Source organism: Bos indicus, chromosome 3 (assembly GCF_029378745.1).
Source record: "Bos indicus isolate NIAB-ARS_2022 breed Sahiwal x Tharparkar chromosome 3, NIAB-ARS_B.indTharparkar_mat_pri_1.0, whole genome shotgun sequence".
In the NCBI taxonomy this organism is placed as follows: Eukaryota; Metazoa; Chordata; class Mammalia; order Artiodactyla; family Bovidae; genus Bos; species Bos indicus.
Window position 1 is genome coordinate 325,610 of NC_091762.1, and position 26,062 is coordinate 351,671.

The following is a 26,062-nucleotide window of genomic DNA, read 5'->3' on the forward strand; positions in this document are numbered from 1 at the left end:
TACAGTTTTTATTTGTTATTGAAGGTAAGCTGCTACACACTCAAATTAGAATATATTCAAATTTATACCTTTAGGATGTTAAACATAATTTCCATGGGTAACCACAAATAAAATGGCCCAGAATAAGCACCAAAGGAAATTAAGAACATATTTAAATATTTCACTCCAAAAAATATCAGTTAAACACAAAAGAAGATGAACATGCAGAAAATGAGGGACAATAAAGCTATAGAGCATATAGAAAAGAAATAGTACAATGACAGATATGTCTTCCCTGATAAACAATTACGAATACTTTAAATGTAAATCTACTAAACTTTCCAATCAAAAGACAAAATTTTGTAGAATGGATTAAAAAAAAAAAAGGCATGATTCAACTACATGCTATCTACAAGAGATTCACCTGAAAGCCAAAGTTACAAACAAGTCAAAAGTAAAAAGATGAAAAACGGTACTTCATGCAAATGGTAATAAGAAGAAAGCAGAAATGGCTATACTCAAAACAGACAAAACAGACTTTAAAGCAAAAAGACAAAGAATTACACTATATATTAATGAAAGATTTAATACAGCAAGAGATGTAACAACCATAAACATTTATGCACATAATGACAGAATGAATATCTATGAAGCAAAAACTGACAGAATTAAAAAAAAGAATAAACAGTTCTACTATAATAGTTGGGGATTTTAATATCTCACTCAGTAATGAACAGAACCACCAGCCAGAAGATAAGGAAATAGAGGACTTAACACAATAAACTAATGAGATCTAACAGACGTATACAGAACACCAACCAACAACAGCATAAACATTCTTCCCAAATGCACAGGACATTTTCCAAGATAGTCCATATATTAGGCCATGAATTAAGTCTCAATAGATTTTAAAAGACAGATATCATACATAAGATCTTCTCTGACCGGAACAGGATTAAGTTAGAAATCAACAGCATAAAGAAAACTGGAAAATTCACAGATTGTGGAAATTAAACCAAAAAAGTCATTAGGAAATATAAAGAAGAGGCTTGTGGACACAGTGGAAGGAGAGGGTGAGACGAATTGAGAGAGTAGCACTGAAACAAATATATTACTATATGTAACATAGTCAGTGGGAATTTGCTGTATGACGTAGGGAGCTCAAATCTGGTGCTCTGTGACAGCCTAAAGGGGTGGGGTGGGGAGGGAGGTAGGAGGAAGGTTCAAGAGGAAGGGGACGTATGTATACCTATGGCTGACTCATGTTGCTATATGGCAGAAACCAACACAGTATTGTAAAGCAATTATCCTCTAATTAAAAACAATTTTTTAAAAAGAAAGAAAATAGTTGAACAAAAATGAAAACACAACATACCAAAACTTATGGGATGCAGCAAAGGCAATCCTGGAGGAAATATATAGCTATATAAACACTTACATTAAAAAATGAAAAAGATCTAAAACCAACAGCCTAACTTTACAACTTAAGGACTAGGGAAAAAAAGAACTAAACTCAAAGCTAGCTAGTAGTAAAGTAATAAAGTAAACTTAATATAATAAAGGTTAGAGCTGAGATAAACAGAGAATAGAAAAACAATAGAAAAAAATCAATGAAACAAAAACAACAGGTCAATAGATCTACAAAAGACTGACAAAAAGATCAACAACAAATAAAGATCAATAAGATCAACAAATCTTTAGTTAGATGAACTATGAAAAAAAGAGAGACAACTCAAAATATTAAAATGAGATATGAAAGTAGGAGCATTACTACCAATTCTACAGAAATAAAAAGGATTAAGAGAGTACTATGAACAATTATTGGATAACCTAGTTTAAATGAACACATTCCTAGAAACACAACACTTGGTATTTGTCTACCAAGATTAAGTCACAGACCAATACAAAATCTGAATAGACCTATAACTAGTAAGGATGTTGAATCAGTAATCAAAAACATTCCCACAAAGAAAAACCCTGGACATGATACAGACACTACAATTCTACCAAACATTTAAAGAAAAACTAATCCTTCACAGACTTTTCCCAAAACTTGAAGAGGAAGGAAGACTTCCTAAATTATTCTATGATGCCAAACATACTATTTAAAAAAACTAGAGACCAATATTCCTTATGAACATTGATGCAGAAGTGCTCAAAACAAGCAAAACAAAAAAAGCCCCAGGAAACCAAATTCAACATCATACTGAAACACAAACACAGGAATACTGTGCAGCCATAAAAAAGGAAATCCTGCCATTTATGACAGCATGGGTGGATAAGTGAAGTCAGACAGAAAAAGACAAATACCATATGATCTCACTTATATGTGGAATCTTAAAAATAAAACTCAGAAAAAGATTCTGATTTATACTTACTATTTATAGATTTATAGACAGGGATTGGAAGATGGGAAAATTGGATGAAGGTGGGTAAAAGTTACAAACTTCCAATTAGAAGATAAATAAGTGTTGGGGATATAATGTACAACACGATAACTACAGTTAAAACTCTGTATATCTGAAAGTTAAGAAAAGTAAATCCTAGAAGTTCTCATCACAAAGGAAAAAAAATATTTTTCTTTTTCTTTTTTTGTATATATATGAGATTATAGATGTTAACTTATTGTGGCAATCAATTCAAGATGTATATAAGTCATTATGCTATATGCCTTAAACTTATACAGTGCTGTTATGTCAATTATATCTCAATAAAATTGAAAGAAAAAACTCTGAAGAAACCAAGGAAGTGACACTATAAAATCAGAATACTGGTCCCCTTTTTGAAGGAGAGATATAGGAAATGATACCTGGAAAGGAGCATAAGGGAACTTTGGGGTGATGGCAATGTTCTACTTCTTGACCTGGGTGGTAGTTAGACAATCATTCTGTAATAATTCATTGAGCTAAACATTTTTGTCTCATATTTTGTTTCTCCACATGTATTTTATTTTTTAATGCTTTAAATAAGCTATTTTTAAAAAGCTAATTGAATGGATAATTAAATTCAATTATAATTTACACCATCGCACTCAATTATATAAATTGAGTAGGCAAAATTAGTAAGGTTAGAATTTAAATAATACTATTAACCAATTTGACCTGGTACCTATAGAGTACTCCCCACAACCAGTGCTAAATGCAATTCTTTTCAAATATACATGGAACATCCATCAAGACAGACTATATGCTGGGCCATAAAACAAGTCCCAATATACTTAAACACATTAAGACAATGTAGACTATATTCTCTGACTACAACAGAATTAAATTATAAATCAAGAAAATCCCCAAATACCTGAATATTAAACACACTTGTATATAACCAATGGACCAAAGAACAAAAATCAGAGAAATAAAAAATATATTGGACTGAAAATGAAAACACAATATATCAAAATTTGTGAGATGTAGCTAAAATAATCTTTAAAGAGAAATTTACAGTATTAAATTATATTACGAGAAAGATCTAAAGTCAACTATTTAAATGTCTTAACTTTGAAAAAGCCAGAAAAGTAATATAAACCCAAAGTAAGTATAAGAAAGGAAAGAAGAAATGTAAGAAATTAATTAAATAGAAAACAGACAACCAACGAAACTGAAGCTGGTTCTTTTATTATAAAATACAACACATCACAAAAGTGCACATGCAGGGGCTTCCCTGGTGGTCCAGTGGTTAAGAATCCACCTTCCAACGCAGGGGACACAGGTTCAATCCCTGCCTGGGAAACTAAGATCCCACATGCCGTGAAGCCCATGTGCCTCAACTACGAAGCCAGCACAGTGCACCTAGAGAGAAGCCTGTGCACTCCCATGGAAGATCCCACCCGCATGCTGCAATGATGAACCTGTGTGCCGCAACTAAGATCCAGTGCAGCCAAAAAAATAAATATTCTTTTAAAGAGCACATACACGAAAAATACAAAGTGCGATGATTTACTCATGAACACCCTGTAAGGACCACTTGATCAAGAAATACAATCAGCACCCAGGGTCTCCCTACACATTCTGTTTCTTCTCAATCGTTAACCTCTCCATCCTTCTCAAAGCAATCACTATCCAAACTTTTATGCAAATAACTTCCTTGCTTTCATTATAATTTTACCACTTAAGAATACATCCTCAAAATCTAGGATTGAGTTTTACCTGTTTTTATTAACTTCATATAATGATGATATATTATTATTAGATGTGTTTGCTTGCTAGTCACATATTTTCTTAAGTTAAATGTCTGTTCCAATCTTTTTAACTGAGTTGTCTTTTGAAACAATCAATACAATTGATAAACTTCAAGCTAGACTGATCAATATAGACACAAATAATCAGTATCAGCAATGAAAGAACTGACAAGTTCTTTCAATGTCTGTACAAGTCTGTACGAGTGTAATGTCTGTATAAGTGCTACAGACATTAAAAGAATAAGGAAATATTATTATTAAAAACCTTACAGGAATTAATTTGACAACCTGGTTTACACAAAGTAACTAAACTAGCTAGGTATACAGGAATAATCCAGAATAACCACTTGAAATTTCTTACATTTCAAAACCTTTAAAACTGTCCTTAGATCTGTATTTATCCTAAGTCATTTGAAAAAAGGATAAGCATATCAGTTTATCTCAAAACACATCTTTAAGTACCTACGACATGTGCTACCATTAAAGGTTCATCTTAAAGACATGGTCTTTTCTCATAGGTCATGCAGTCTTCATTTGGCTTAGTGACTCCTGGAAAAACAAACATGAATAAGAGACAGCACAAGATTTATTAAAGATCATAATGCTCTCATTTATTAGAGAAAAAAAAAGTTTTGTGATATTTGGGGGAAAAACAGCTTGCTTAACAGTAAAATTCTTTCTCTTTGAAAGGAGTTAGTAAAAAGAAAACAATATTCATTGTATGAAATAGGATCTCAAGGTAGGAAAAACAACACATAATATATTTTTGACATAAAAATTTAGGTATGCCATCAGCAGCATTCAAAATTAGCTGAGTATCTATACAATTATAAAAATTGAATTTTTAACAAAGTGTCTTAAAAGCTTATCATATTAGAACAGGCACAATGTTCTGTAGGCATATAAACTCCCCAGGGGCTTTTAAAAATCCGTCATCTCAACTGCACAATCAGAATGTACAAAGCAGCAAAAGATCATAGTTCAGGTTTTAATTGTTTTTCCTTGTTCAAAGTGGCTAAGTCAAGCAAATATATTGAAAAAGGCAAAGAAAGCACTTTTCATAGCATTAAGACCACAAGATTGCATGTAAACTGTGTTTCTCCTTTAAGACACTAAACTAGTATAAGGTTCATCCACGCTTAAGGTGCATTAACCTCTTAAGGTGCAGTCTGGAAGTTCAACAGGCAGAAGGCAACATTCTGCCCAGTTTGAGTCTCCATTTGGTCTCAAAGGATGGCTCCCACGGACAGATCCACAATGATATTAAATCTAGGCAGCCATTTATATCAGGGAATTTTTGCCTATGCTATGTCTGTTTTTTGGTGCTATTTATTAAATGTAATGACCACTGTAGCAATTACCCTCCACTAAAAAAATGTAGTGATATTGTTCTGAATATACACATCAATAGTAGTAGTTATTACGATGCTGTGGATTGTTTATTACAATGCTATGGATTGACCTTTCACTTCAGATAGCCATGCTCCTTCTGCCTAGTGAAGATACTCTTCCCTGCTTTCAGTTCATTCCATCTATAGAAAATGCTTTGTATATTTTCAAGCTCATCATCGGTTTATCAGCTCCAGCTAAAAAAGAACATAATGTTATTCTGTCAGTTTACATCAACAAAGGCACTGATGGTCCCTGGGCTCTGCTCACAAGCTCTGCAGTGAGATCTCTGCTTTGTGAAGCCAAGGGGCAGAAATTTGAGCCAAAAACAGCAAAGCGTAAGCGTACCAGGGCCTTAGGAGTGTTATCAAGGCATTCAGGGTAGAACTAGATAACTGAAAAGTGGAACTAAATGCCTTACCCCAAGTAAACTGGGCAACTACACTGCATGGCACTCTCCTCTTCACTTGACCAAAACACCCTCAAGGTCTCAGACTTTCATAAAATTATAAATGAGAAGGTACGTTAAAGTCACATGATTTAACTTTCCAACTTTTTAAATAAAAATTGGTTAAAAAAATGTAGACTTTTAAATGTAAATTCTTTTGTTAATCTTTTCAACAGCTACACATCAGGTGTAGAGTCTAGTCACTTTTTAAAAATGGTAACTGCAAGGAAACTACTGCGTATCTAAAAACTTAAGTCTTGGATTTTAAAATCAAAAGAATGATGCCTACTATCTAGCAAAATGACTTTATAAACCTTAAACACTGATTTTGTTGTTTTTATTTGCTTAAAATGAAGTTTAAGGATGGGTTGTGAACTCTGAAGTATCTGTAATTCTGTAGCCGACTCTGGTCAGAAGTTATCTGAGGAAAGAGATGAGAAGACAAGCCTTGTATAGGCAACCCCATACAAAAAGAATACTGAAGTCACAGGGCTGCAGTTTTATTTTCTAATTCATTCCACCAAGTCTCATCACGTGTGTCGTAACACGTGTCACTCTTGTGGAGATACCAAAAGCAGAAGCAGCCAAACCAGTGCCCCCACACCATTTTTTTTTTAAGGTATGACCCTCTTCTTAATTATCTTTCCTAATGGAAGTATCCAAAAGTAATTTTAGATGCATTTCATGATTATATTTCTTGCTTCTCAGCATATACTGATTAGGGTAGCACTCAGGTGGATAATCCACAATCACCACAGAGGAGTGATGCACAGAAGCTCCAAGCACTGATAATGAGGCCAATGAGAATGCTCAGCCAGACAGAGTGTTTTGCTCCTTCCCAGAGACAAGACAGTCTGTGGAAGAGAAAGAGGAAACCTTGGGCCAGGTCTCAGCAGCCCACAGCCATGGGCACAGCCACGCAGAGAAGTTGGAGAGCCAGAGGCCACCCTGAACACATCAGGCAAAAGCGAAGAACTCTGAGACCGGAGGTGGGGGGCAATGAGTTAGAAAACACGCTGGCCCAGCATCAGACTAGCAGTTTCTAAGGGGCGGGGAAACCTAAGAAGCCAGGCCTCCAGGACGGGAGAGCAGTGCTGCTCCCAGCACAGTGGTCACAGACCACCACAGCCAAGGAACAGCATTCAGGCCAGCCTCCCAGCCAGCTGCTGGAAGCGCCGCCTTGAACACACACATTTCTTGTCTACAAAAGAGCCACCTCAATGGCTCCCTTCATTCCAAAATGCAAAGATCTAACCCAGCAATGAACAGGTAAGGTAGAAGGCAGAGGAGCAGGGAAACAGACCACGAACAGCCACAGGATCTAAAGCCCTAACTCTCCACTCCTTGTCTCATCCATGGGGTTGCTTTTTAACCGGCACTGTTGCTTGGTAACAGATTTCAGTACATTTGAAATGGGCACCTACAATCCGGCAGACAAAAACAAGTAGGGAACCAACCAAAAGGTAAGGCAGCAGAAAGAAAAACGTAGGAGTCTGGGAAGATCCTGGAAGGCAAGATCACCCCCGAGCTGCTAAGGTGTTGGAATGGACCTGTCTGAGCAAACTGGCCACAGGACTCAAGAATAGACAAAGTAGGAGCTTTTATCTAAGAACTGGCGTCCTCTGCCGGTGAGATCTGGTACAGACCCTTTACCCTTTCCGAGGCTGTTTCTTGTCTAATAATAGAGACAAGACTGCTAGTCTATGGTAACTCACTCTAGTATCCTTGCCTAGAATATCGTATGGACAGAGAAGCCTGGTGAGCTACAGTATGTAGGGTCGTAAAGAGCCAGACACAACCCAGCGACTAGCATACACTGCTAGCCTAGCAAAGTTATTGTGAATATTCAGTGAGATGTTGCATGGTGATGTCTATAGTGCCAGACACATACTACAAAATAAATTTTTTTAGATAAATTAATGACCAGAGACATTCACCTTGTCACCTTCTATGGTCATCCATTATTGTCAAGCTTAAATAATAATACCCACCTTTTACTGAGATATTTACCTATGCTGGGCCCCCTGCTAAGCACTTGACATATTTCTCATTGACATCCTGCAATGATCCAGCAGCAATTATCCCCATTATTTTTAAACAGATGAGCAACATGAAGACCAGAGGTTAAGGAGCTTGTTCAACCTGACACTAGCATGTGATTGAGCCACAACTCACCCGGACCTGTTTAACTTCATAGCCCACATTAACTACCACTACATCATACAGGCCAGGTGACCCCTTAACCTCATGTCTCACAAAGTCCAAGTCCAGCCTCTGAAACAGGTACAGAGGGGTCAGCCACAGAGACCCTGTGGCTGTCTGTAGCCTCCAGAGATCCTGTGGCTGTCTGTGGCCTCCAGGCTAGTTGAAGCTCACAGTGAGACCAGGTTAGTTTCACATTAGCTTTAAAGAGAAGAAACAATGAAGACTCCTGACTTCCTTCTGGCCCCATTCAGGGTCCTTCTGAGACCTGAGCAGTCTCTTGGAAGCACCTGGCATGTTAAGGTAACCCCAGATAGTGGTATATACTTTCCACTTCTAGCTGAATGAATATTAGGGGTCTCAGCAGAAGACAGGATGCCCTCAACAGCCTAGAAAGGACCCAGTAACATTGGTTCCTCACTCTAGCACCATCAGGCCTGTTCATACCTTCCCCAGATCAGAAGAAAAGTCTTGCCAGTCTGAGGTCTCAGCTACAGCAGAAGAAAGAATTCAGCAATTAGCAAGCAAGGAGACAAGAGGTGGAACACTGCGTTTGGTTTGGAGGCTCCCAGAGCAAGAGCCTGAGTGGACAGGCCAGACCTGGAAGAAGACAAGAAAGGCAAACACAAATAGACTGGCTTTGAAGGAGACTTTGGAGGCCCTGCAATGCCAAGAGCTCTGATGATCAGTACAGGACATTCTGATGGTCATGCAGCAAGGAAGGGCAAACGGGCACAAAAGAACTGATGAAGAGGCCACAGATCCAGGAGAAAGCTTCCCACAGGGAGACTAAGCAGGAGAAGATACAATGATGTAGAGGACTGGGCCAGAAAAGGAAGAAGCTTGCTGATGAAAACGGGGAAAATAGTTACAGGAGATATCACCAGAGCCATATCCAGAAATGCGGGTTACAAAGGGGACTGAAGTGGGGGCACCCAGGCTCAGGACTCAGTTCTGCCATCAACTCTGATTTTGGGTTAGGGTTAGTAACTTCTCTGAGCCTTGATTTTTTTGGCCTGCCAAGTGGGTTGACAATCTCTGCTTCATCACAAGGCTCTTACCAGAACTAGACAAAATCAGGGACACGAAAGCAGTCTGTCTGTGATCAGGCTTCAGGCTGTGATGTGGCCACTTTGCAGCCCCTGGTGTCTTCTCCCACTGTTTCCAGCACAGACTCCAGTGCAAAACACTGGGACTGTTTAAAGGTCACTGGGTGGGCGTGCCTACTTTCTGCTGGCTCCAGGGTTGGGCTCTGTCTTCCCACCTACTCTCCCCTGGCCCCATTCCAGGGGAGAATGGAAAATAAAATCGGTTTAAAAGCAAACATTTACAAATAATGGTGGTGGGGGCGGAACACAGCAGAGAGCAGCATGGTTTTCCACCTCCTACTGGCTCCTGTCCAAAAGGAAACACTAGTATTTACTGCCGCAGCTTTGTTCTCTTTCAATCTCGTTCCAGGAAGTCAAGAGTAAAGATACGTTGGGGAGGGAGAAAGAAAGAAATGAAAACCCAAGAAGACGAGTATGCAATGAGCATTAGAAAATACATTCCCACCCAACACTGTAAAGCAACTATATTCCAATAAAAGAAAAAAAAAGGAAAGAAAATACATTCACAGGTGTGGAATCAGAAGACAGCTGTTCAGGTTTAAAAACAACACACATCATCAGAAAGTGCTTTTCTACCTCATTCCACAGCCAGGCTCTTCACAGGCTCATGTTCAAATGTCAGGATGGCAGCTTGTTCCTGGACACCAAAGTAGAAGTATATCCATGTTGTATGGGGCAGGCGTGACACGCTGAGGGACAAATCTACAAAGTCCCATGGATTCCCAAACTCTATCCCTTCCTGTTGCACCTTTGTATCCAATGGGGCCATTGTCACTAACTGGGAATCACTGGCTCCCAAGGCTTATCTGCTGCTGCTAACAAGGTTTTTACCCATAAAAACTCAGTGGAACACCATCCAAAGGTATATGAGGGAGATTCCACTCTGTCAGATACAGAACCATTTCTTGTATCATGTGGCAGACACTTGGGTTTGGGAACACACAGTTGCCTCCAGAACCAATCCTCAAAGGTTCAAAATGCAAGCCACGTGTTGCTTGCAAGATCAAAGGCACATGTCTCTGAGACAGAGGTTTAGAAGATATTTACAACACGGTCCACCCACATCCATCCACGGTGTTTTCCAGAGCTTTGCAAAACTGGCTGTGTTATGCAAGACACACAGTAAAACACTTCTTTACAGCGTCCCTGGGAGAAAAAAACACAAAGAAAAACAGGAGATCATCACCCCAAAGCCTCCTGGAAGTGGTAAAGGCCCTCCTTGAGATTTCCTGGGCACCCAGAGTAGCATGCTGCAGAGCAGAAAGCACCTAGACTATGAGGTCAGACCTACATGGCATCGACTTCAGCGTCAACACCTATTAGCAATGTTTTACTGGGCAAGTTACTTGCCTTACTTGAATTTCAAATTCCTCACCTGTAAAAGGACATGTTCCCACCAATCCTACTGACCAGTTCAGGGATTAATGCACTGAACAGAGGAGGTATTTAATAAACAACAGCTATTTTGACAATCAGAGGAAAAAACAGGAAGAAAGCAGAAACTTTCTGAAACCAAAAAATTAGTCAGAACTGTGTACTTTAATATCAACCAGAAGCACAGACTGCACTAAAAACATTAAATAAAATAAGCACTAGGGCCTTTCTTCCTTCTAAGTAGGCAGCAGAAACTTGTTAAGAGACATTGTGCAGTTCCCTAGCACATGGAGCTCTCTATGAGGACTAAGCACTTGTGACCCTGCTGTATGAGCCCTAACTCAGGCACTTACTCCTTGGAATTCAGTGCAGAGCATGCAAGAAAAGAGTGAGGGCTCAGCAAATTACTATGCTCTCCAAGCAGGCATGTCCATCCCACCTCCACATCTAAGACTTCTCACCCAAGCTCTATTCTCTATGTTCTTGTGCTAAGGACGCTACAGTCACCTGAGGGAGGGAGCATGAGAGAACGCATTCACATGAAAAGACACTGTATTTTACTATCAAGATAATTCTAGGACTGCATTTCTTAAGATACGCTCCACACTGAAGTCAGCAGATCCACGAGAAAGTGTTTTGTGACGAAGATCCTTCGTGGCAGCTCACAAAATACATAACATATTAAAGGACTTGGGAAGTCTATTCACACAGCCTTTAACACAATGAGCTGGTTAACTTCCTGTCTAATCAGTCACTCCCCAGCATCTTCTGGTCACTGTCAGACACAGCCTTGGAAGGCGTTGAAACTTAAGCCTATTCTTCCTCATTCTCAGCTCTCCCACACTTCTCATTTCCTTAACACAGTTAAGGAAAAGCCCCTTTTTAGTTCACAGATTATAAAAGAATGGACATTAAAGAGTGAAATGAGAACAGAGTCAGAGATAGAGATCACTGAAAGTGCTAATTTAAGGAGGTCTTGAGGTCAGAAGCTCAAAGTGAGAAGGGGTGAAACTATTCTTAGTTATCATGAGTCCTTTCAGGCCAAGGTGGGGCCAAGTGAGTTGCCCAAGGTCATACTGCTTTCATTAGAAAACTGCAGTCCTCCAGAGTTCTGGCCCTGCTTACTTCCCTTTATGAATTCTTTTCTGAAATGTTCCATCAGTGGGATAGGGCAAGAAAACAAGCATGAACCTTCCATGCTTTGCTCAGTGATTATTAAGGTGATAATCACCTTTAAGAAAATATCCACAAAGTTACAGGTTAAAAAAAGCGATAAGGAATCCATCTATCTATCTATCTATCACAGCAGAATGTTCCCAGCATCAGGAATTGGTAGACCTGGGTCAATGACCATCACTGGTTGTATTATAGGTGGGGCTGGGGATGAGCCTCAGCTTACAAATGTATAAAATCATAAAACAGATGTATAACATCTGCCTATTTGTCTCAAGGATTTTTCGTAACCATATAATAGCATGAGCTCTATAAAACCACCCTAAACTAAAAGGACCTGTGCAAACATATCCTCATCCCCAAATACTTGATGTTACAGTCCTAAGGAGAGTCAGTCTTACCTTGCAAATGGTATGTAGGAAAGACTGTACCTACAATGAAAAACAGACAAAAGATCTAGTCAGATGAAGCGAGTGGAAGGTTACAGAGTGAACTGGGCTTCTGAGCATCTGCAATGTGTGGAGGGTGCACGAACACACACACAAGCACACACACACACACTGTCATGTGTATAACAAGGAAGCAAGTATTATCTGTAATCAAAGTTGGAGGGCAAAAGGCCCATGTGGTGGTAATTGTCACCTCAGCCTCACGGGGTTAATCTTTAACCAAATGAGCCAGCAACATCACCTACAACATACAGATTCCAGATATCCTAGAAGCCCTATTCTTTTTTTTTCTTTTGGAAGCCCTATTCTTAAGGAACACTAAATAAGATCCAGATCAGTTGTCCCCTAATATTTTACAAATCCTCAACAGAATGTACCTTCTACCCAACTGGGATAAATTTTCTGGTCCGTGCCTATTAATTGTAAAAGAAGTGAAAAGAGAATAGGTAAAGGTGGGGAAACACACTACCAACTGCTCTATGGATGAAAGTATAAGCAAGCTATGATTCTTTTTTTTTTTAAACTATGATTCTTTAAGAACCCAAGCCCACAGATTTCTTGGTGGTCTCAGTTAACTCAGCCCCTTCCCCAGGAGGGAACCACACAGGGAGGAAGCTGGCCACACCCTAAAAGACCAGGCCTGGGTGTCAGGCAGGCTGGAAGTCAATCAGCCCTAAGAAGGCGCATATAGTTGAAACACATCAGCATTGTAACAGGGCCATTTGCTTCTGCCCATATGAATGCTAAACCTTTAAAAACTGGCTTCATAATCAGTCGATAAGCAAAGAAAGGCATGGGCATGTGAGGACTGATTTCTGCCTCCAGAAAAAAAAAACAAAAATATAAACATAAGCCATTACACCAGGCGCTTTCAATACATTAACACACTGTATGTGTCATATTAAAATCAGGCCATCCTTCTCTGAATCTGACACTCACCATGTACAGAAGCTCACTTACTTGGAACAGAGTAAATTCCAAAGGGAATTTTGAAAGTACATTTATTCAAAAGTCCAAAATTACTAAAAGGAAGAATGGATGTTAAGCACGCAGTCTCAAGATTGAATTCTATCCAATAAGACTATACTTGATCCCTGGAAGTTTTAAAGCTTTCAGTCCTCCTTTCTTTGCATTAGAGCCAACATTTTTTTCCCAAAGTAGATCTAGTCACATTTTTATGAAACTGTCCTGGCAGACATCATCCTTTGATAAACTGTGGACATATTACGGAAATGTCTCAGGAGCTGTTGTCTCCATATGTGCCTGGGCAGGTGTGAAATGTCCATGAACCTCCAGCACCATCCATGGTTTTGAATGTCTCCAGTGGTCCTTTCTCTATGCTTGGGCTCTGGGCCACCATTCTCTGGTCGTGCTACAGCCCACAGCCACACGGTTTTCCATTTCATCAGTCACTGTTTCTGGACAGTGACACTTTTTGTCCTTCTGTTAAATGATTCATCCAACCATAAATATAACACTCATGATTTTTTTTGCCAGTTTCCCTTTTCTTTAATGTCTGTTTGACTCACAAGCCTCTTTTCACCAGCCCCTACAATACTTCATTGTCCTTGTCCTTACCGGACGTGAATGGTTGAATAATGCTAGCAACATCTCAAAACCAACCCTGAGCCCAGCAAAAATGCCGCAGTGGGCAAACAGCCTCCCATGACCACTCAAGACCACTAATGCCACCTACTGGCAGTGCGCTGAGTTGACAGGTTTTGGCTCGACAGTGTACTTGACTTGCATCATTAAGGATTTTTCAATTGAAAAGCTTCTGTTTTCCTAATCCTCCTACCCAAATCATGTGGGATTTTATCTCCGTCAGCTGCATTAGTCAGAGACTGATGTGGGAGCGGACGGCTGAAAAGGTTACTTACCACGTCAGGGCCAGAGACTGCAAAATGCAGAAGATGAGAGCAAGCCCTTTGTTGTGCCACTGGAAGAAAAATGATTCGGTTACAGGAATGTGTACGACAAGAGGCACACACCAAAAAGGTTACGGAAAACTAAAAGAAACACTTACCCAAAAGGCAGAACACAGGGTAAGTGCAAAACACAACTAGAGAGAGAATGGAAACGTTAATTAATACAGTGACAATGACAACAGGGAGGGGAAAAACCGTCGTTCTTGACAAACTTACAACAGCACATCAAACTGCGGTAATCAGATTCTGTGATTATCACAGCAACCAAATGCATCCATTATTTCAAAGCATCTAAGCTACCTCAGAACCCATGTTTTGGCAGAACAGTACAAATGCAACTGTCAATAAGGATTCATGTAGATTAAAAAGAGAAGGAGGATCCTCTTCTACTTTCAAATCTTCTCAAAATCTCTGTCCAGCAAATACAAGCACATTTCTGGTCTACCCATCCATCCATCTTTCCATCAAATGTGCGAAAGTAGGTTTAACACACACTTCTTTATAGTCTCTGGAGTAGAAAGGACAAAGTTTAACATGAGATGGCACTCTCAGAGCCCACGAGTCAGTTATCTGTTTGTATCTGTTTACACCTAACACTTTCCCCGAGTCCTTTCTAGTCTTCTTTTTTTCTGGCTGCGCCACACAGCTTGTGGGATCTTAGTTCCCTGACCAGGGACTGGACTCAAGCCATGAGAGTGAAAGCACAAAGTCCTAACCACTGGACTGCCAGGGACTCCCACGCCTTCCCCTCAGCACTGCATCCTTTCTTAGAAAGTTCTTTCTGCAAGAGACTTCTCCAGCTCATCTACCTCCAGGGCTGGCCAACAACAATTAATCCAGCTGTCAGTCACGCTTGTCCCCTCTACCCTGCTGTATCAGTAATTGCTAAAAAATTTGATGGAAATAAACTGGTGTCCAGCATTGTACCCAATGCTCTCAAAGAACACAAAATAGTTGCAATGGACTTTTACCTATCTGAACAAATGAGATGTACACAAAACTAAAAACAGAAGTATATGGATCAAGTTACAATACTGTAATACCGGTAATTATAACAGAAGTCCAGAGAATATGGTCTGGAATGATGGGATGGTCCAAGGGAACGAAATGGCCCAAGGAAGAGAGAGGCATTCCCCATTAGGGACAGAAAGACAGGACAAGACTTAAGGCACTGTGGTGACCAGCAGGGAACAGGGGTGCTGAGCCAGAGGGAGACCAGACCCACCGCAGGAAAACTGACAAAAACAAACAGGATTCCCAAGTCAGATAATGACAAGGAGAAAAAGAGACCATGTTAGACTGGATACCCACTCTAGAGAATGAACCCTGTATTCCTGAGTAATGCCCTCCAAGCTCTGCTTGTATGTGGCATCACCCGTTACCAGAAGGATGTCACAGCTCTCTTATTACCACATGCCTGCATGCGTGCTGTCACTTCAGTCAAGTCTGACTCTTTGTGACTCTATGGGCTGTAGCCTGCCAGGCTCCTCTGTCCATGGGATTCCCCAGGTAAGAATACTGGAGTGGGTTGCCATGTCCTCCTCCAGGGGATCTTCCCAACCCAGGGATCAAACTCACGTCTCATGTCTCCTGCATTGGCAGGCAGGTTCTTTACTCCAAGCGCCACCTGGGAAGCCTTTTACCACATGAGTTTGGCTAAATTGACAAGCAACACCTTCTGGGAGGTCTTTATAGAACTGGCAATACCTTAATACCAACTAAAACACAAGTCAAAGGGAAGAGAAAAATTATTAGATAAAGAATGCTCCTGGGACTTCCCTGGTAGTCCTGTGGTTAAGACTCCTCACCCCCAACACAAGGGGCCCAGGTTCGATCCCTGATGGGGGAACTAGATCCTGCATGCCACAACTAAGACCCAGCACACCAAATAAATAAATAAAAATAAATTTTAAAAAAGGGATACCCCCTTCTGCCACAGCGGGTGCAGACATTGGGTTGTAACTGAAGATGAAAGAGAAAAGGGTAGAAGTCTATAGATTTAAGAGGAAAAAAACTCCAAACAGCAGAAACAAAAACTCTATACAGAGTGAAGTAAGCCAGAAAGAAAAACACCAATACAGTACACTAACATATATATATGGAATTTAGAAAGATGGTAACAATAACCTTGTATACGAGACAGCAAAAGAGACACTGATGTATAGAACAGTCTTTTGGACTCTGTGGGAGAGGGAGAGGGAGCGATGATTTGGGAGAATGGCATTGAAACATGTATAACATCATATATGAAATGAGCTGCCAGTCCAGGTTTGATGCATGATACTGGATGCTTGGGGCTGGTGCACTGGGACGACCCACAGGGATGGTACGGGGAGGGAAGAGGGTTCAGGATGGGAAACACGTGTATACCTATGGCAGATTCATGTTGATATACGGCAAAACCAATACAGTATTGTAAAGTTAAAAAATAAAATAAAAAATTTTTAAAAATAATAATAATAATTAAACAGGTAACTTCTGTTACCTGACAGGCAGACCTTACCAGCACCAAGACAGTTGCAATCAAACGCGTAGGCTCAAACATTCGCTTCAGCTGTGTCATTGGTCCCATGAGGAAGACAGTGCTAAGAAGCAAACACAGACAAGCCGTTCAGACTGGAACAAAACCACACTGGGGACACCAAGGTGCCGCCTCATCGCCCGCTGCAGCTCACCTGTGGCAATGCGAGAGGGAACAGTGGCCTGCACTCGGAAAGCTCTGGGCCAGGTGCTGTGCTCAGGGCCTTTGTGCCTTATTCTTACTCAATCCATTAACAGTTTATGAAGTGATCACAGAACAGTTACCATACTTATTTTGCAGGTGAAGAAACTTAAATCCAGAAGTACTTCTTACTTATCCAAGGCCATCCAACTAGAAAATGGTACAGGGAGGCTGCAGATGCATGTAGGCCTGACTCCAGAACAACCTCCAAAACCACTAGGCTAGAGGACCGCTCTCTCACAGGTGCTACCTTGGCCTGCTTAACAACCTACCCATGGAGACAAAAAGACTCAGGAAATTGAAAAAAGAAAAAACATATCTTACAGGCTTAGGCAGTTTATGTTAATAAGTAGAGAATTCCATTTTCTTTCATAATCTCCAGAGAATAATTCTAATGATGATACTAGTAGCATCCATGATGTATGGACTATTTGCTAAATGCTAGCGACTTCACTTTCACTTTCCACTTTCACGCATTGGAGAAGGAAATGGCAACCCACTCCAGTGTTCTTGCCTGGAGAATCCCAGGGACGGGGGAGCCTGGTAGGTTGCAGTCCATGGGGTCGCACAGAGTCGGACAGGACTCAAGCGATTTAGCAGCAGCAGCAGCAGCAGATATCACATACATGATTCCATTTCATCCTCTCAACTACTCTGGCAGTTAGTTATCATTACGCTTATTTTGGAGTTGAGAAAATGAAGTTCAGAAAGGTTAATTTACTTATCCAAGATCACACAGCTAGGCATTTAAACAAGCTGGCATTCCAGCCCACATTTATTGGATTACCAAGCTCCAAAGGACAGGTTCAGCATGTCTTCTGCAGGGATGAAATTTGAGAGGTGGCTAATGCTGCTGCTGCTGCTAAGTCGCTTCAGTCGTGTCTGACTCTGTGTGACCCCATAGACGGAAGCCCACCAGGCTCCTCCATCCAGGGGATTTTCCAGGCAAGAGTACTGGAGTGGGGTGCCATTGCCGTCTCCGGAGGTGGCTAATAAGAAAGAGTAAATACAAATGAATCAGACATGCCTAACACAGCAAGAGCCAGGGCCAGCTGTAAGTCATGCTTCCCAACTCCTCTGACAGAAATGCCACAAGAAGCATCGCTCCAGGAGTAGCTGGTTATAGTCAGTGTTTAACACAGCCAACCAGCAGATGACATGAGCTACTAAGTGTTCTATTAAAAAAAAAAAAAAAAAAAAGCTAAATAAATCTACCTCTCTTTGAAGTGCCATTAAGTTTCCACTTGAATTCAAGGCTGCCAGGTCAAGTGTTTGAGCTGAGTGCACTCTTAAGCCTACACTGAACAAGAAGCAAGAGCCAAAGGCAGCTTTCAAAATTAAATGCAGCACATATATAGAAATATAAAAGATTACAGGTAAAATCACAAACTCCTAGACACACGCTGAAATAATTCAGTCCCTTTATTATCTCCCCAAGCAATGCCATGAAGGGTCAGTTCCATTAGGATTTGTTAAATAGGTCTTTTGGACTAACACACCTATATATTTCTGCTCAATCTAGACTCTACATTATAACCTGTGCTGCCTACCCAAAGCAAAACTCCCCAAAAGTTAGTCTTTGAGAGAGCTTTAGAGCCAGATTAGACATCTCCAAGGTCCAGCATCATACTATCATAAGAATTAATAAACGAAGCTTCAGGAAGGTGTCCAGTGCATTATACTTAATCATTTGGTTAGCATTTCCAGCCAGAAAAAGACCTACATTGGGGGACATGTAGAGACAAGTAAGACAGAAGTGCAGCCCATGTCAAGTGGTTTACACGCCTGCAACAAGTCAGTGTAATAAAACGCTACCTGTGTTGTCACATAAATATATATGGGATAGACAGAGCCCGTTTTAAAGGAGGAGGTCAGTGATTCTGAAGGGGAAAATGGAACTAAGGGAAGTTTCATAGAAGAGGTGACTTTTGAGTCAGGTACTGACAAATGAGCAAGTACCCGTCAAATATGGGGCGCACAAGGGCCAGGACCCCAGGCAGAGAATAGTCCCAGCAAAGACCAAAAACGTTTGGGGGAAATGCAAGTTGAGCCTGGTTGAGGAGGAGGGCTGGAAGGGTCTGCCCCACATGCATGCTGAGGGGTTTGGATTTCACCTGTTGAGAGGGAATGGGGGGGCCACTAAGGGGGCAAGTTGGGCTACAAGAGGAGTGACTCCACAGTCCTGTGGGAAATGGCCCGGCGAGGGGTCCATAAAAGAGGCAGGGAAGCCCAACAGGAAACTCACACAGTCTTCAGAGGAGCAGTGACAGATGCCAGAGCTCTGAGCAGCTCAAATAGCACCTTCTCCACAGAAAGTCCTCTTGGCTCCCCAAGTCGGGTCAGATCAGCTCAGCCCACCTGCCCCTCTCCCAGGCATCACTCTCTCCATATCCTGTATGTCTGTCTGCCTGGCCAACCAGTAAGGATCCAAACCCTGTTTGTCTGTGAATCTGCTGAGCGCAGCACAAGGTGGGAGCATGTAAGTCACTCAGCGAGGAGCAGAGCAGTAAGACTAGAGCAATGGAGAAGGTGGTGTTGGAGATGGTGGAGTTGTAAATCTTGAAGAAGTCATTCAACTGCTCTGCACCATGTAAAATTACAGTGGTAATTTTTACAAGTGGTTCTTGCCTCCTCCCGGGGGTACTTCAAAGATGAAGTAAGATAGAAATACATGCTGAAGTTAAAAATACATATGTATATATAGAAGTGGTAGGATATAAAAGTGATGTGTTTTAATGACTTCTTTACTCTCCAAATCCTTATAATTACTGAAGCATTCTCCTTCACCTCCCTCTAAACACAATCTACATCCATTTCCCCATCTAATAATTGGCTAAGGTTAGATTTTAAAAAAAACAAAACTGTTACCTCCCAAGAGATGCGATGTTACCAAAGGTATAAAACACTGCGAACAGATATAGTCCCTTCCTGGGCACCCAGAGCAAAAGAGTTCCCTGTAAGACAAGACACAGGGCATTTGCACATGAGGAACCCCTTCTACCACAGCCACAGAACCAGGAGTTCACAGAGGAACCTGTTCCCTCCCCGCACCCCTCAGCTCCCTCTCCACCCCTGTTACCTACCTCCCCCTCCTCTTATCCATGCATTTCAGTGAAAAATAAAAGAGAAAAGGGGGTTGATGAAAGTACAAAGAGGAGAGAAGGCAGGCTGCGGGAAAGACTGGAGGAGGGGAGAGAGGTCTTACCAGAAGTGAGCAGAGAATTCCTGCAGCAAAACAGGCAATGAAGCCTTTTATTCTGGTGCCCGAGCTTAATGAAGTTGCCTCAACAACCTAAAATAGTTAAAAAATAAAATAAAAAAACTAATTACATACATGTGTATGCATATTTAATCACCAAAACAAAGGATACACATAATTAAATTTAGAATTTGTACTGAGGAATGCAGGAACACAGACTCCTAATTGGTCATGTCTACAACAGCCCTCATGAGTCACTGAATCCAGCTCCTTATCCATCCCATGAATCTCGTCTCCTGTAGCTAGAGGCTACCAACTTCTGGCTGAATATCTGCAGAGGTGAAAACTCTCTGCCTTAAGCACAATGCACTTCACAAACAGAAAGGCGAGACTGCAGAAGATCCTAGGGTAGCCTGAGCCCTTACGGCAGCCCAGACATGATGAGGACACCTGGAAAGGCATGAGCTCTGCCTGTAGAGGCCCAGGAAAAGGGGAAGAGACAGGGGTGGCACTCAGGCAGTGGGGTCCATGGGGCACCATCTCCTAATTCAACCAGTCAAGTTTTGTCACTCACTGCTTTTGCTGGCCCTTCCAGGACCCAGGAGGAGTCTGACTCTCACCCTAATCAGGATTCTTATCCAAGTCTATTTACTCTTGGTAGAAACTGTTCTTCAGGGTGTTGGCATCAGCCAAGCCACCCTCATGTGAGACGGATCCTAGTTAATTAATGACTGTCCTACTCATCCCTCTCTGCCATCACGATTGATCCTTCCCAAGAGCAAAGTTCAGAAGGGGCCAAGATTTCCAGAAAAGCTCTGCTAAAACAAGGGAGCCTATGAGTAGCTCTTGAGGCTATTTTTCCCCATGTCAAAGATGACAGTCAGGTGTCTGCACCAGAGACATGAGGCCTGTTCACCTCATGCACTGGCCACAGCTGTTCCAAGTTGCACAGGTAGCTGCCAGGGAGACCAAAGGCCTTTCCTCCAGCCCAGCTGAGGCAGGGCAGCCAGGCCCGACGTATATTCATTTACCCAGGCCTCGCCTCAGGTGGACAGCACAGTCTCCACCAGGCCATGTGGGAAGAGCTTACAGACTCCACATCCCACTACCTAATGGAAGAAGGCAGTGTGGTAGAGGCTGCGAAAGTCACTAGATGGGCACCGCCTTGACTGCTCCCAGCTTAGGAGCCTGTTCTCAACCCTGTCTCCAAACTTCCTGTCAAACCAGAAGCCAGAAGAACAGGACCAGAGGCTCCCCCAGGCATGGCAAGTTTGCTACAGCATGGCTTCCTCTCCACTCACAAGAAAAGTATTTAGGGCAGCTTATCAAAAGGGGCTCTCCTGTCCCATCTATTCACACATATTGAAAGTGGGCTCATGACACTGCAAACCCCTTCACACACACACACGTACACAAACACACAAAGAGCCCCTGCAGACACACACGGCCACAGAATGCACGAACAGCATGATCAGAGATGGTGACGTGCAAGGGGAGCAGGAGTCAGGAGCTGACAGCAGAGCCACCTGATTCCACACTCTCCCCCGAAATGAGCCTTGTGATGCTCTGTTACCAGGCTTTACTGGCATCCCAGAAAATCAGGTTAGACCCTTTTTCACCCTCCTACCAAGGACAGAGGAAAAAAATCAAAAGCTACCACTCTTGCTACTCATGCAAGCACCAAAGAAGGTGCTTGTCAAGGTGGAAAAAGGAACAGAGCTCCGTGAGAAGAAAAAAAAAAAGTGTGGTAGCGAGATTGGATAGGATTGCTTGGCATCTAGAGACATTTTAAGAGTCATCTGTTTTTTAAAGAAGATAAGCCACAATAGTTCCAAAAGGATGATGAGATGCCAGCTCTTGTAAAAATTAAAATCATTTGTTATAGGAAGCAGTTCTGGTTTCTGCCTTCAGAAAGGAAAGTAACACGTTGGTTCTACACGTCTCTCAAGCTGACTACCATCCAGATGTCACCCTATTTGGCAAAATGGGGGAGGGGCCATAATTTTTCATCCATGTAATGGCAGGTTCTTTCACACCCGTGCTTGGTCACAGGCCAGAGGAAGCTGTTGCTGTTGTTCCACTTCCAACTAGACCCAGCGAAAACGAAACACTTCTTTTTGTCTGTTTGTGAAGATCAACCGTGTGGATGCAAAATAACTCCCTAAATTCATGGTTTCTAGAAACTGCTAGTGCACTTTTTGGAAATTAGAGTAGTTGGAATAGCACCTGGATAGAAGCTGTAGGCAAACAGCTCCCAGGCTGTCTGACTGGTAGTTATGCACAAAGGTCCCTTTGACTCTAGGATGTGGAGAGAAGAGGGGCTCTTGCCAAAATAAGAAAAACTGATAATCATTCAGGAAAACAGGACTGGTAACTAGACGAAGGTGAGAAAGGAACACTGCTTCATTCCTGTGCTTTCAAACCAGGTACCATTCAGACCTTCCTCGTCCCTACAATCCTGTAGAGAAAACGCAAAGCCTCTATTTTCAGAAAGCCCACAGAAAATAAAGGTTGAAGTTGGATTTACGAAGACCAGGTTATCAGTTAGAAAACTCATCAAGAAGCCATCTGTGACTAGACATTACCAGGCAAGTTTTATAATTCTGCAGTTTCAGGTATAGGAGAAACAGAACTAATCATACTTCTATTGTTTGCATTAAAAGAATGACATTTTTTTTTAAGCACTCATTTCTGGTGACATCTGACAGCTTTTATAATTGAATGTAAACTCTTGAAAAACCTGTATGCAGGTCAGGAAGCAACAGTTAGAACTGGACATGGAACAACAGACTAGTTCCAAATAGGAAAAGGAGTACATCAAGGCTGTATATTGTCACCCTGCTTATTTTACTTATATGCAGAGTACATCATGAGAAACGCTGGGCTAGAGGAAGCACAAGCTGGAATCAAGATTGCCGGAAGAAATATCAATAACCTCAATATGCAGATGACACCACTCTTACTGCAGAAAATGAAGAACTAAAAAGCCTCTTGATGAAAGTGAACGAGGAGAGTGAAAAAGTTGGCTTAAAGCTCAACATTCAGAAAACGAAGATCATGGCATCCGGTCCCATCACTGCATGGCAAATAGATGGGAAAACAGTGGAAACAGTGGCTGACTTTATTTTTCTGGGCTCCAAAATCACTGCAGATGGTGACTGCAGCCATGAAATTAAAAGACGCTTACTCCTTGGAAGGAAAGTTATGACCAACCTAGAGAGCTTATTAAAAAGCAGAGACATTACTTTGCCAACAAAGGTCCATCTAGTCAAGACTACGGTTTTTCCAGTGGTCATGTATGGATGTGAGAGTAGGACTATAAAGAAAGCTGAGTGCCGAAGGAACTGATGCTTTTGAACTGTGTGTGGTGTTGGAGAAGACTCTTGAGAGTCCCTTAGACTGCAAGGAGATCCAATCAGTCCATCCTAAAGGAGATCAGTCCTGGGTGTTCATTGGAAGGACTGATGCTGAAGCTGAAACTCCAGTACTTTGGCCACCTGATGCGAAGAGCTGACTCATTGGAAAAGATCCTGATACTGGGAAAGATTAAGGGCAGGAAGAGAAGGGGACAGCAGAGGATGAGATGGTTGGATGGCATCACCAACTCAATGCACATGGGTTTGGGTGGACTTCGTGAGTTGGTGATGGACAGGGAGGCCTGGCATGCTGCGGTTCATGGGGTCACAAAGAGTTGGACACGACTGAGCGACTGAAGTGAACTAAAAGAGACTTTAAGGTCACCAAGTCTAACTTCACACACACATACACACACACAAACACAGAAATTTCACCAGCATTCTTAAGTCTTAAAAGCATAGGAAATGTGAGACAAGTCAGGACCAACATTTTCAAGGCGGCCTGGACCTAATAAGTAAAAACTAAGCCAAAAGCAACCCTGAGAGTGATTCAGCTAGATGCAAAATGCTTCCTGGGAGTGGGGACTCAGAAAGTACCACACAGTGATGTATGTAATCAGGAATCTCACACTCAAGAAAGAGGAAACTGACAGCAGTGTTTTAGAACAAGAGAGAAGCACCTCGTCTTCCTAAAACAGACTTTACATGCCTGATACAACTCTTTAAAGCCCTTCATTGTATCCAACATAGGCATTCACTATCTTAGGTAAAAACAAACTCAGCATTTATATTTTCAATCTGTACTACCATCATTCACTCTTGAGGGTCTGTCTACCACTTCATGGTGGTTTTCCAAATCAAAATAACTGCATAATTCCCACTGTCCCCCCAAGAATTCTCAGGAAAAGAAAACATCTCCCTTTTGAACCCCAGCTGCTTTAAAACTTTATTGACAGTCTGTGCAGCAAAAACTTAAGATAAGCATGACTGTCAACCATCTAAATTTTCTTAGGCCTAGTCTGAGGTTGGGCTTAAGGGTTCATATTAGAAGCCAGAAATCAAGAACAGGAACTAATGAAATTACTTCTGAGCCTTGACCAATTAATAAAGGCAATCGATTTAAAAGAAGCCAGAGGCTGCTATGAACTGTCCAAAAAATGTTAACCCCAATTCCTATAACAGTCAACATCTATAGTGTTACTTCTTCAAGGTGAAGATTCAGACAGCAAATTTTAGGGTTCTGAGATTTCAAGGAGGGGTGGAGGTATCAGGGTCACTCAACATAAAATCAGCAACTGCAAAACCAATTGAAAGCAGCATGCTGAGATAACCACTAAAGACACTGATGAAAATCTGAGGAAAAACTTAGGTACAGAGTTGAAAGAGCTATATTATCTTGTGCAACGGCTTCTTTTTATAATTGAGGAAACCAAAGCCCATGGAATACAAAAAAGAATAAAGAGAAATGTTACTTTGTCATCTACAAAGGAAAAAAAAATAACAAAAGCTCAAAGCATTTGAAATAGGCAATAAACATACTGTGTAGCTCTAGAACATAGTGGGTAATACTGCCCACGTTTCAGCTCGACCAAACCTTTCTAATAAGCTAAACACACAAGCAGGCGGCCTCAAGAGGTTTTGGGCGTCGATGAAGTCTAAGACGCCTACGTGCCGGCAGAGAAACAAGATGTGGTCCCAAAGCTCCAGGAATTCACGGTTTTCCTGGAGACAATTTACAGCAGCAGTGTACACAAACGTCGGGTGGGCATGTAACACCCCACAACTTAAACCGAGCCGGGGCTACCAGGGCGCGGCCACAAGCCCCGTCGCGCAGTGGGCATCGAGCAGGGACCCTCACCAGGGCCTAGCCCAGGCAATCTATACGAAGACTCCCTCCGCCGGGTTCTCAGAGGCCTCAGCCTAGCTCGGCGCTAAAGCCTCTTCCCTGGCCAGCAGGAACGGGGTCGCCGACGGCCACCCTTCCTTTCGCAGATGTTTCTCAGTTTTGCTCCAGCGTGGCCCTCCCTTTGTGAGGGGATGGGGCGCGGAAGGTTGACAGGGTGAAGCACAAAAAAAGTAAACAGGTGCCAACCGCCCTATGCAGAGTGCCTGGGCCCTGGCACTTGGGGTGGACAGTGAGGGGAACGCGAAGGTCTTGAGCCTGCGAGGGAGGAGAAAGGGGCAGAGGCAGAGTTGCTTTCCAAGAAACCCTAGAAGTCCAGCATGCTTTTCTCACCAGCCAGCAACAAGAGCCGGCGGAGCTGGGGGGCGGGCTTGGTGCTCTCCGAGGCCCCCGACGGACCTACCACCGCTGCAGGGGAGCAGCAGCCGCGGGGCGGAGGTGAGTGCGACCAGGAGGGTGGGGCGCCAAGGTGCACTCACCTCAGACAGGCCGCCCCGATCCTCAGAGTCCTGCCCGCTCAGCACCTTCTTCAGCTTGTCCATGGCGGGACGGGTCCACCCGGCTGCCCCTCCAGCCGCCTGTTGCGCTGGCTAAGTCGCAGGTTCTTCCGGGTGCTGCCCCAGCCGTCGCCAACCACAGCGCGCCCCGCCCAGG

At 42.2% G+C, this 26,062-nt stretch overlaps 1 protein-coding gene across 2 annotated transcripts; it reads right to left on the bottom strand.

Annotated features, from left to right (window-relative positions):
- On the bottom strand, positions 1-26,062 carry SFT2D2 (SFT2 domain containing 2). Of its 2 annotated transcripts, XM_019986351.2 has the most exons (8): positions 25,888-26,057; positions 20,156-20,242; positions 19,819-19,904; positions 16,732-16,813; positions 14,327-14,362; positions 14,181-14,239; positions 12,253-12,282; positions 1-10,450 (listed from the first exon to the last, which is right to left on the bottom strand). In XM_019986351.2, the coding sequence occupies exons 1-8, from the start codon at positions 25,948-25,950 to the stop codon at positions 10,411-10,413; spliced, it is 483 nt and encodes a 160-aa protein (XP_019841910.1). In that variant the 5' UTR covers positions 25,951-26,057; the 3' UTR covers positions 1-10,410. The 2 variants fall into 2 exon arrangements, with proteins under 2 accessions (XP_019841910.1, XP_070638298.1); XM_070782197.1 differs by lacking the exon at positions 1-10,450 and having other exon boundaries at positions 12,247-12,282; positions 16,727-16,813; positions 25,888-26,062.

Excerpts from the sequence above, each read along its gene's own strand:
- SFT2D2 (XM_019986351.2), bottom strand. The coding sequence starts at position 25,950 with ATGGACAAGCTGAAGAAGGTGCTGAGCGGGCAGGACTCTGAGGATCGG. Across the intron at positions 19,905-20,155 it reads GAATTCTCTGCTCACTTCTG|GGAACTCTTTTGCTCTGGGT; the intron begins GTAAGACCTCTC and ends CTTGTCTTACAG. Across the intron at positions 12,283-14,180 it reads CAGTCTCTGGCCCTGACGTG|GTACAGTCTTTCCTACATAC; the intron begins GTAAGTAACCTT and ends TTTTCATTGTAG.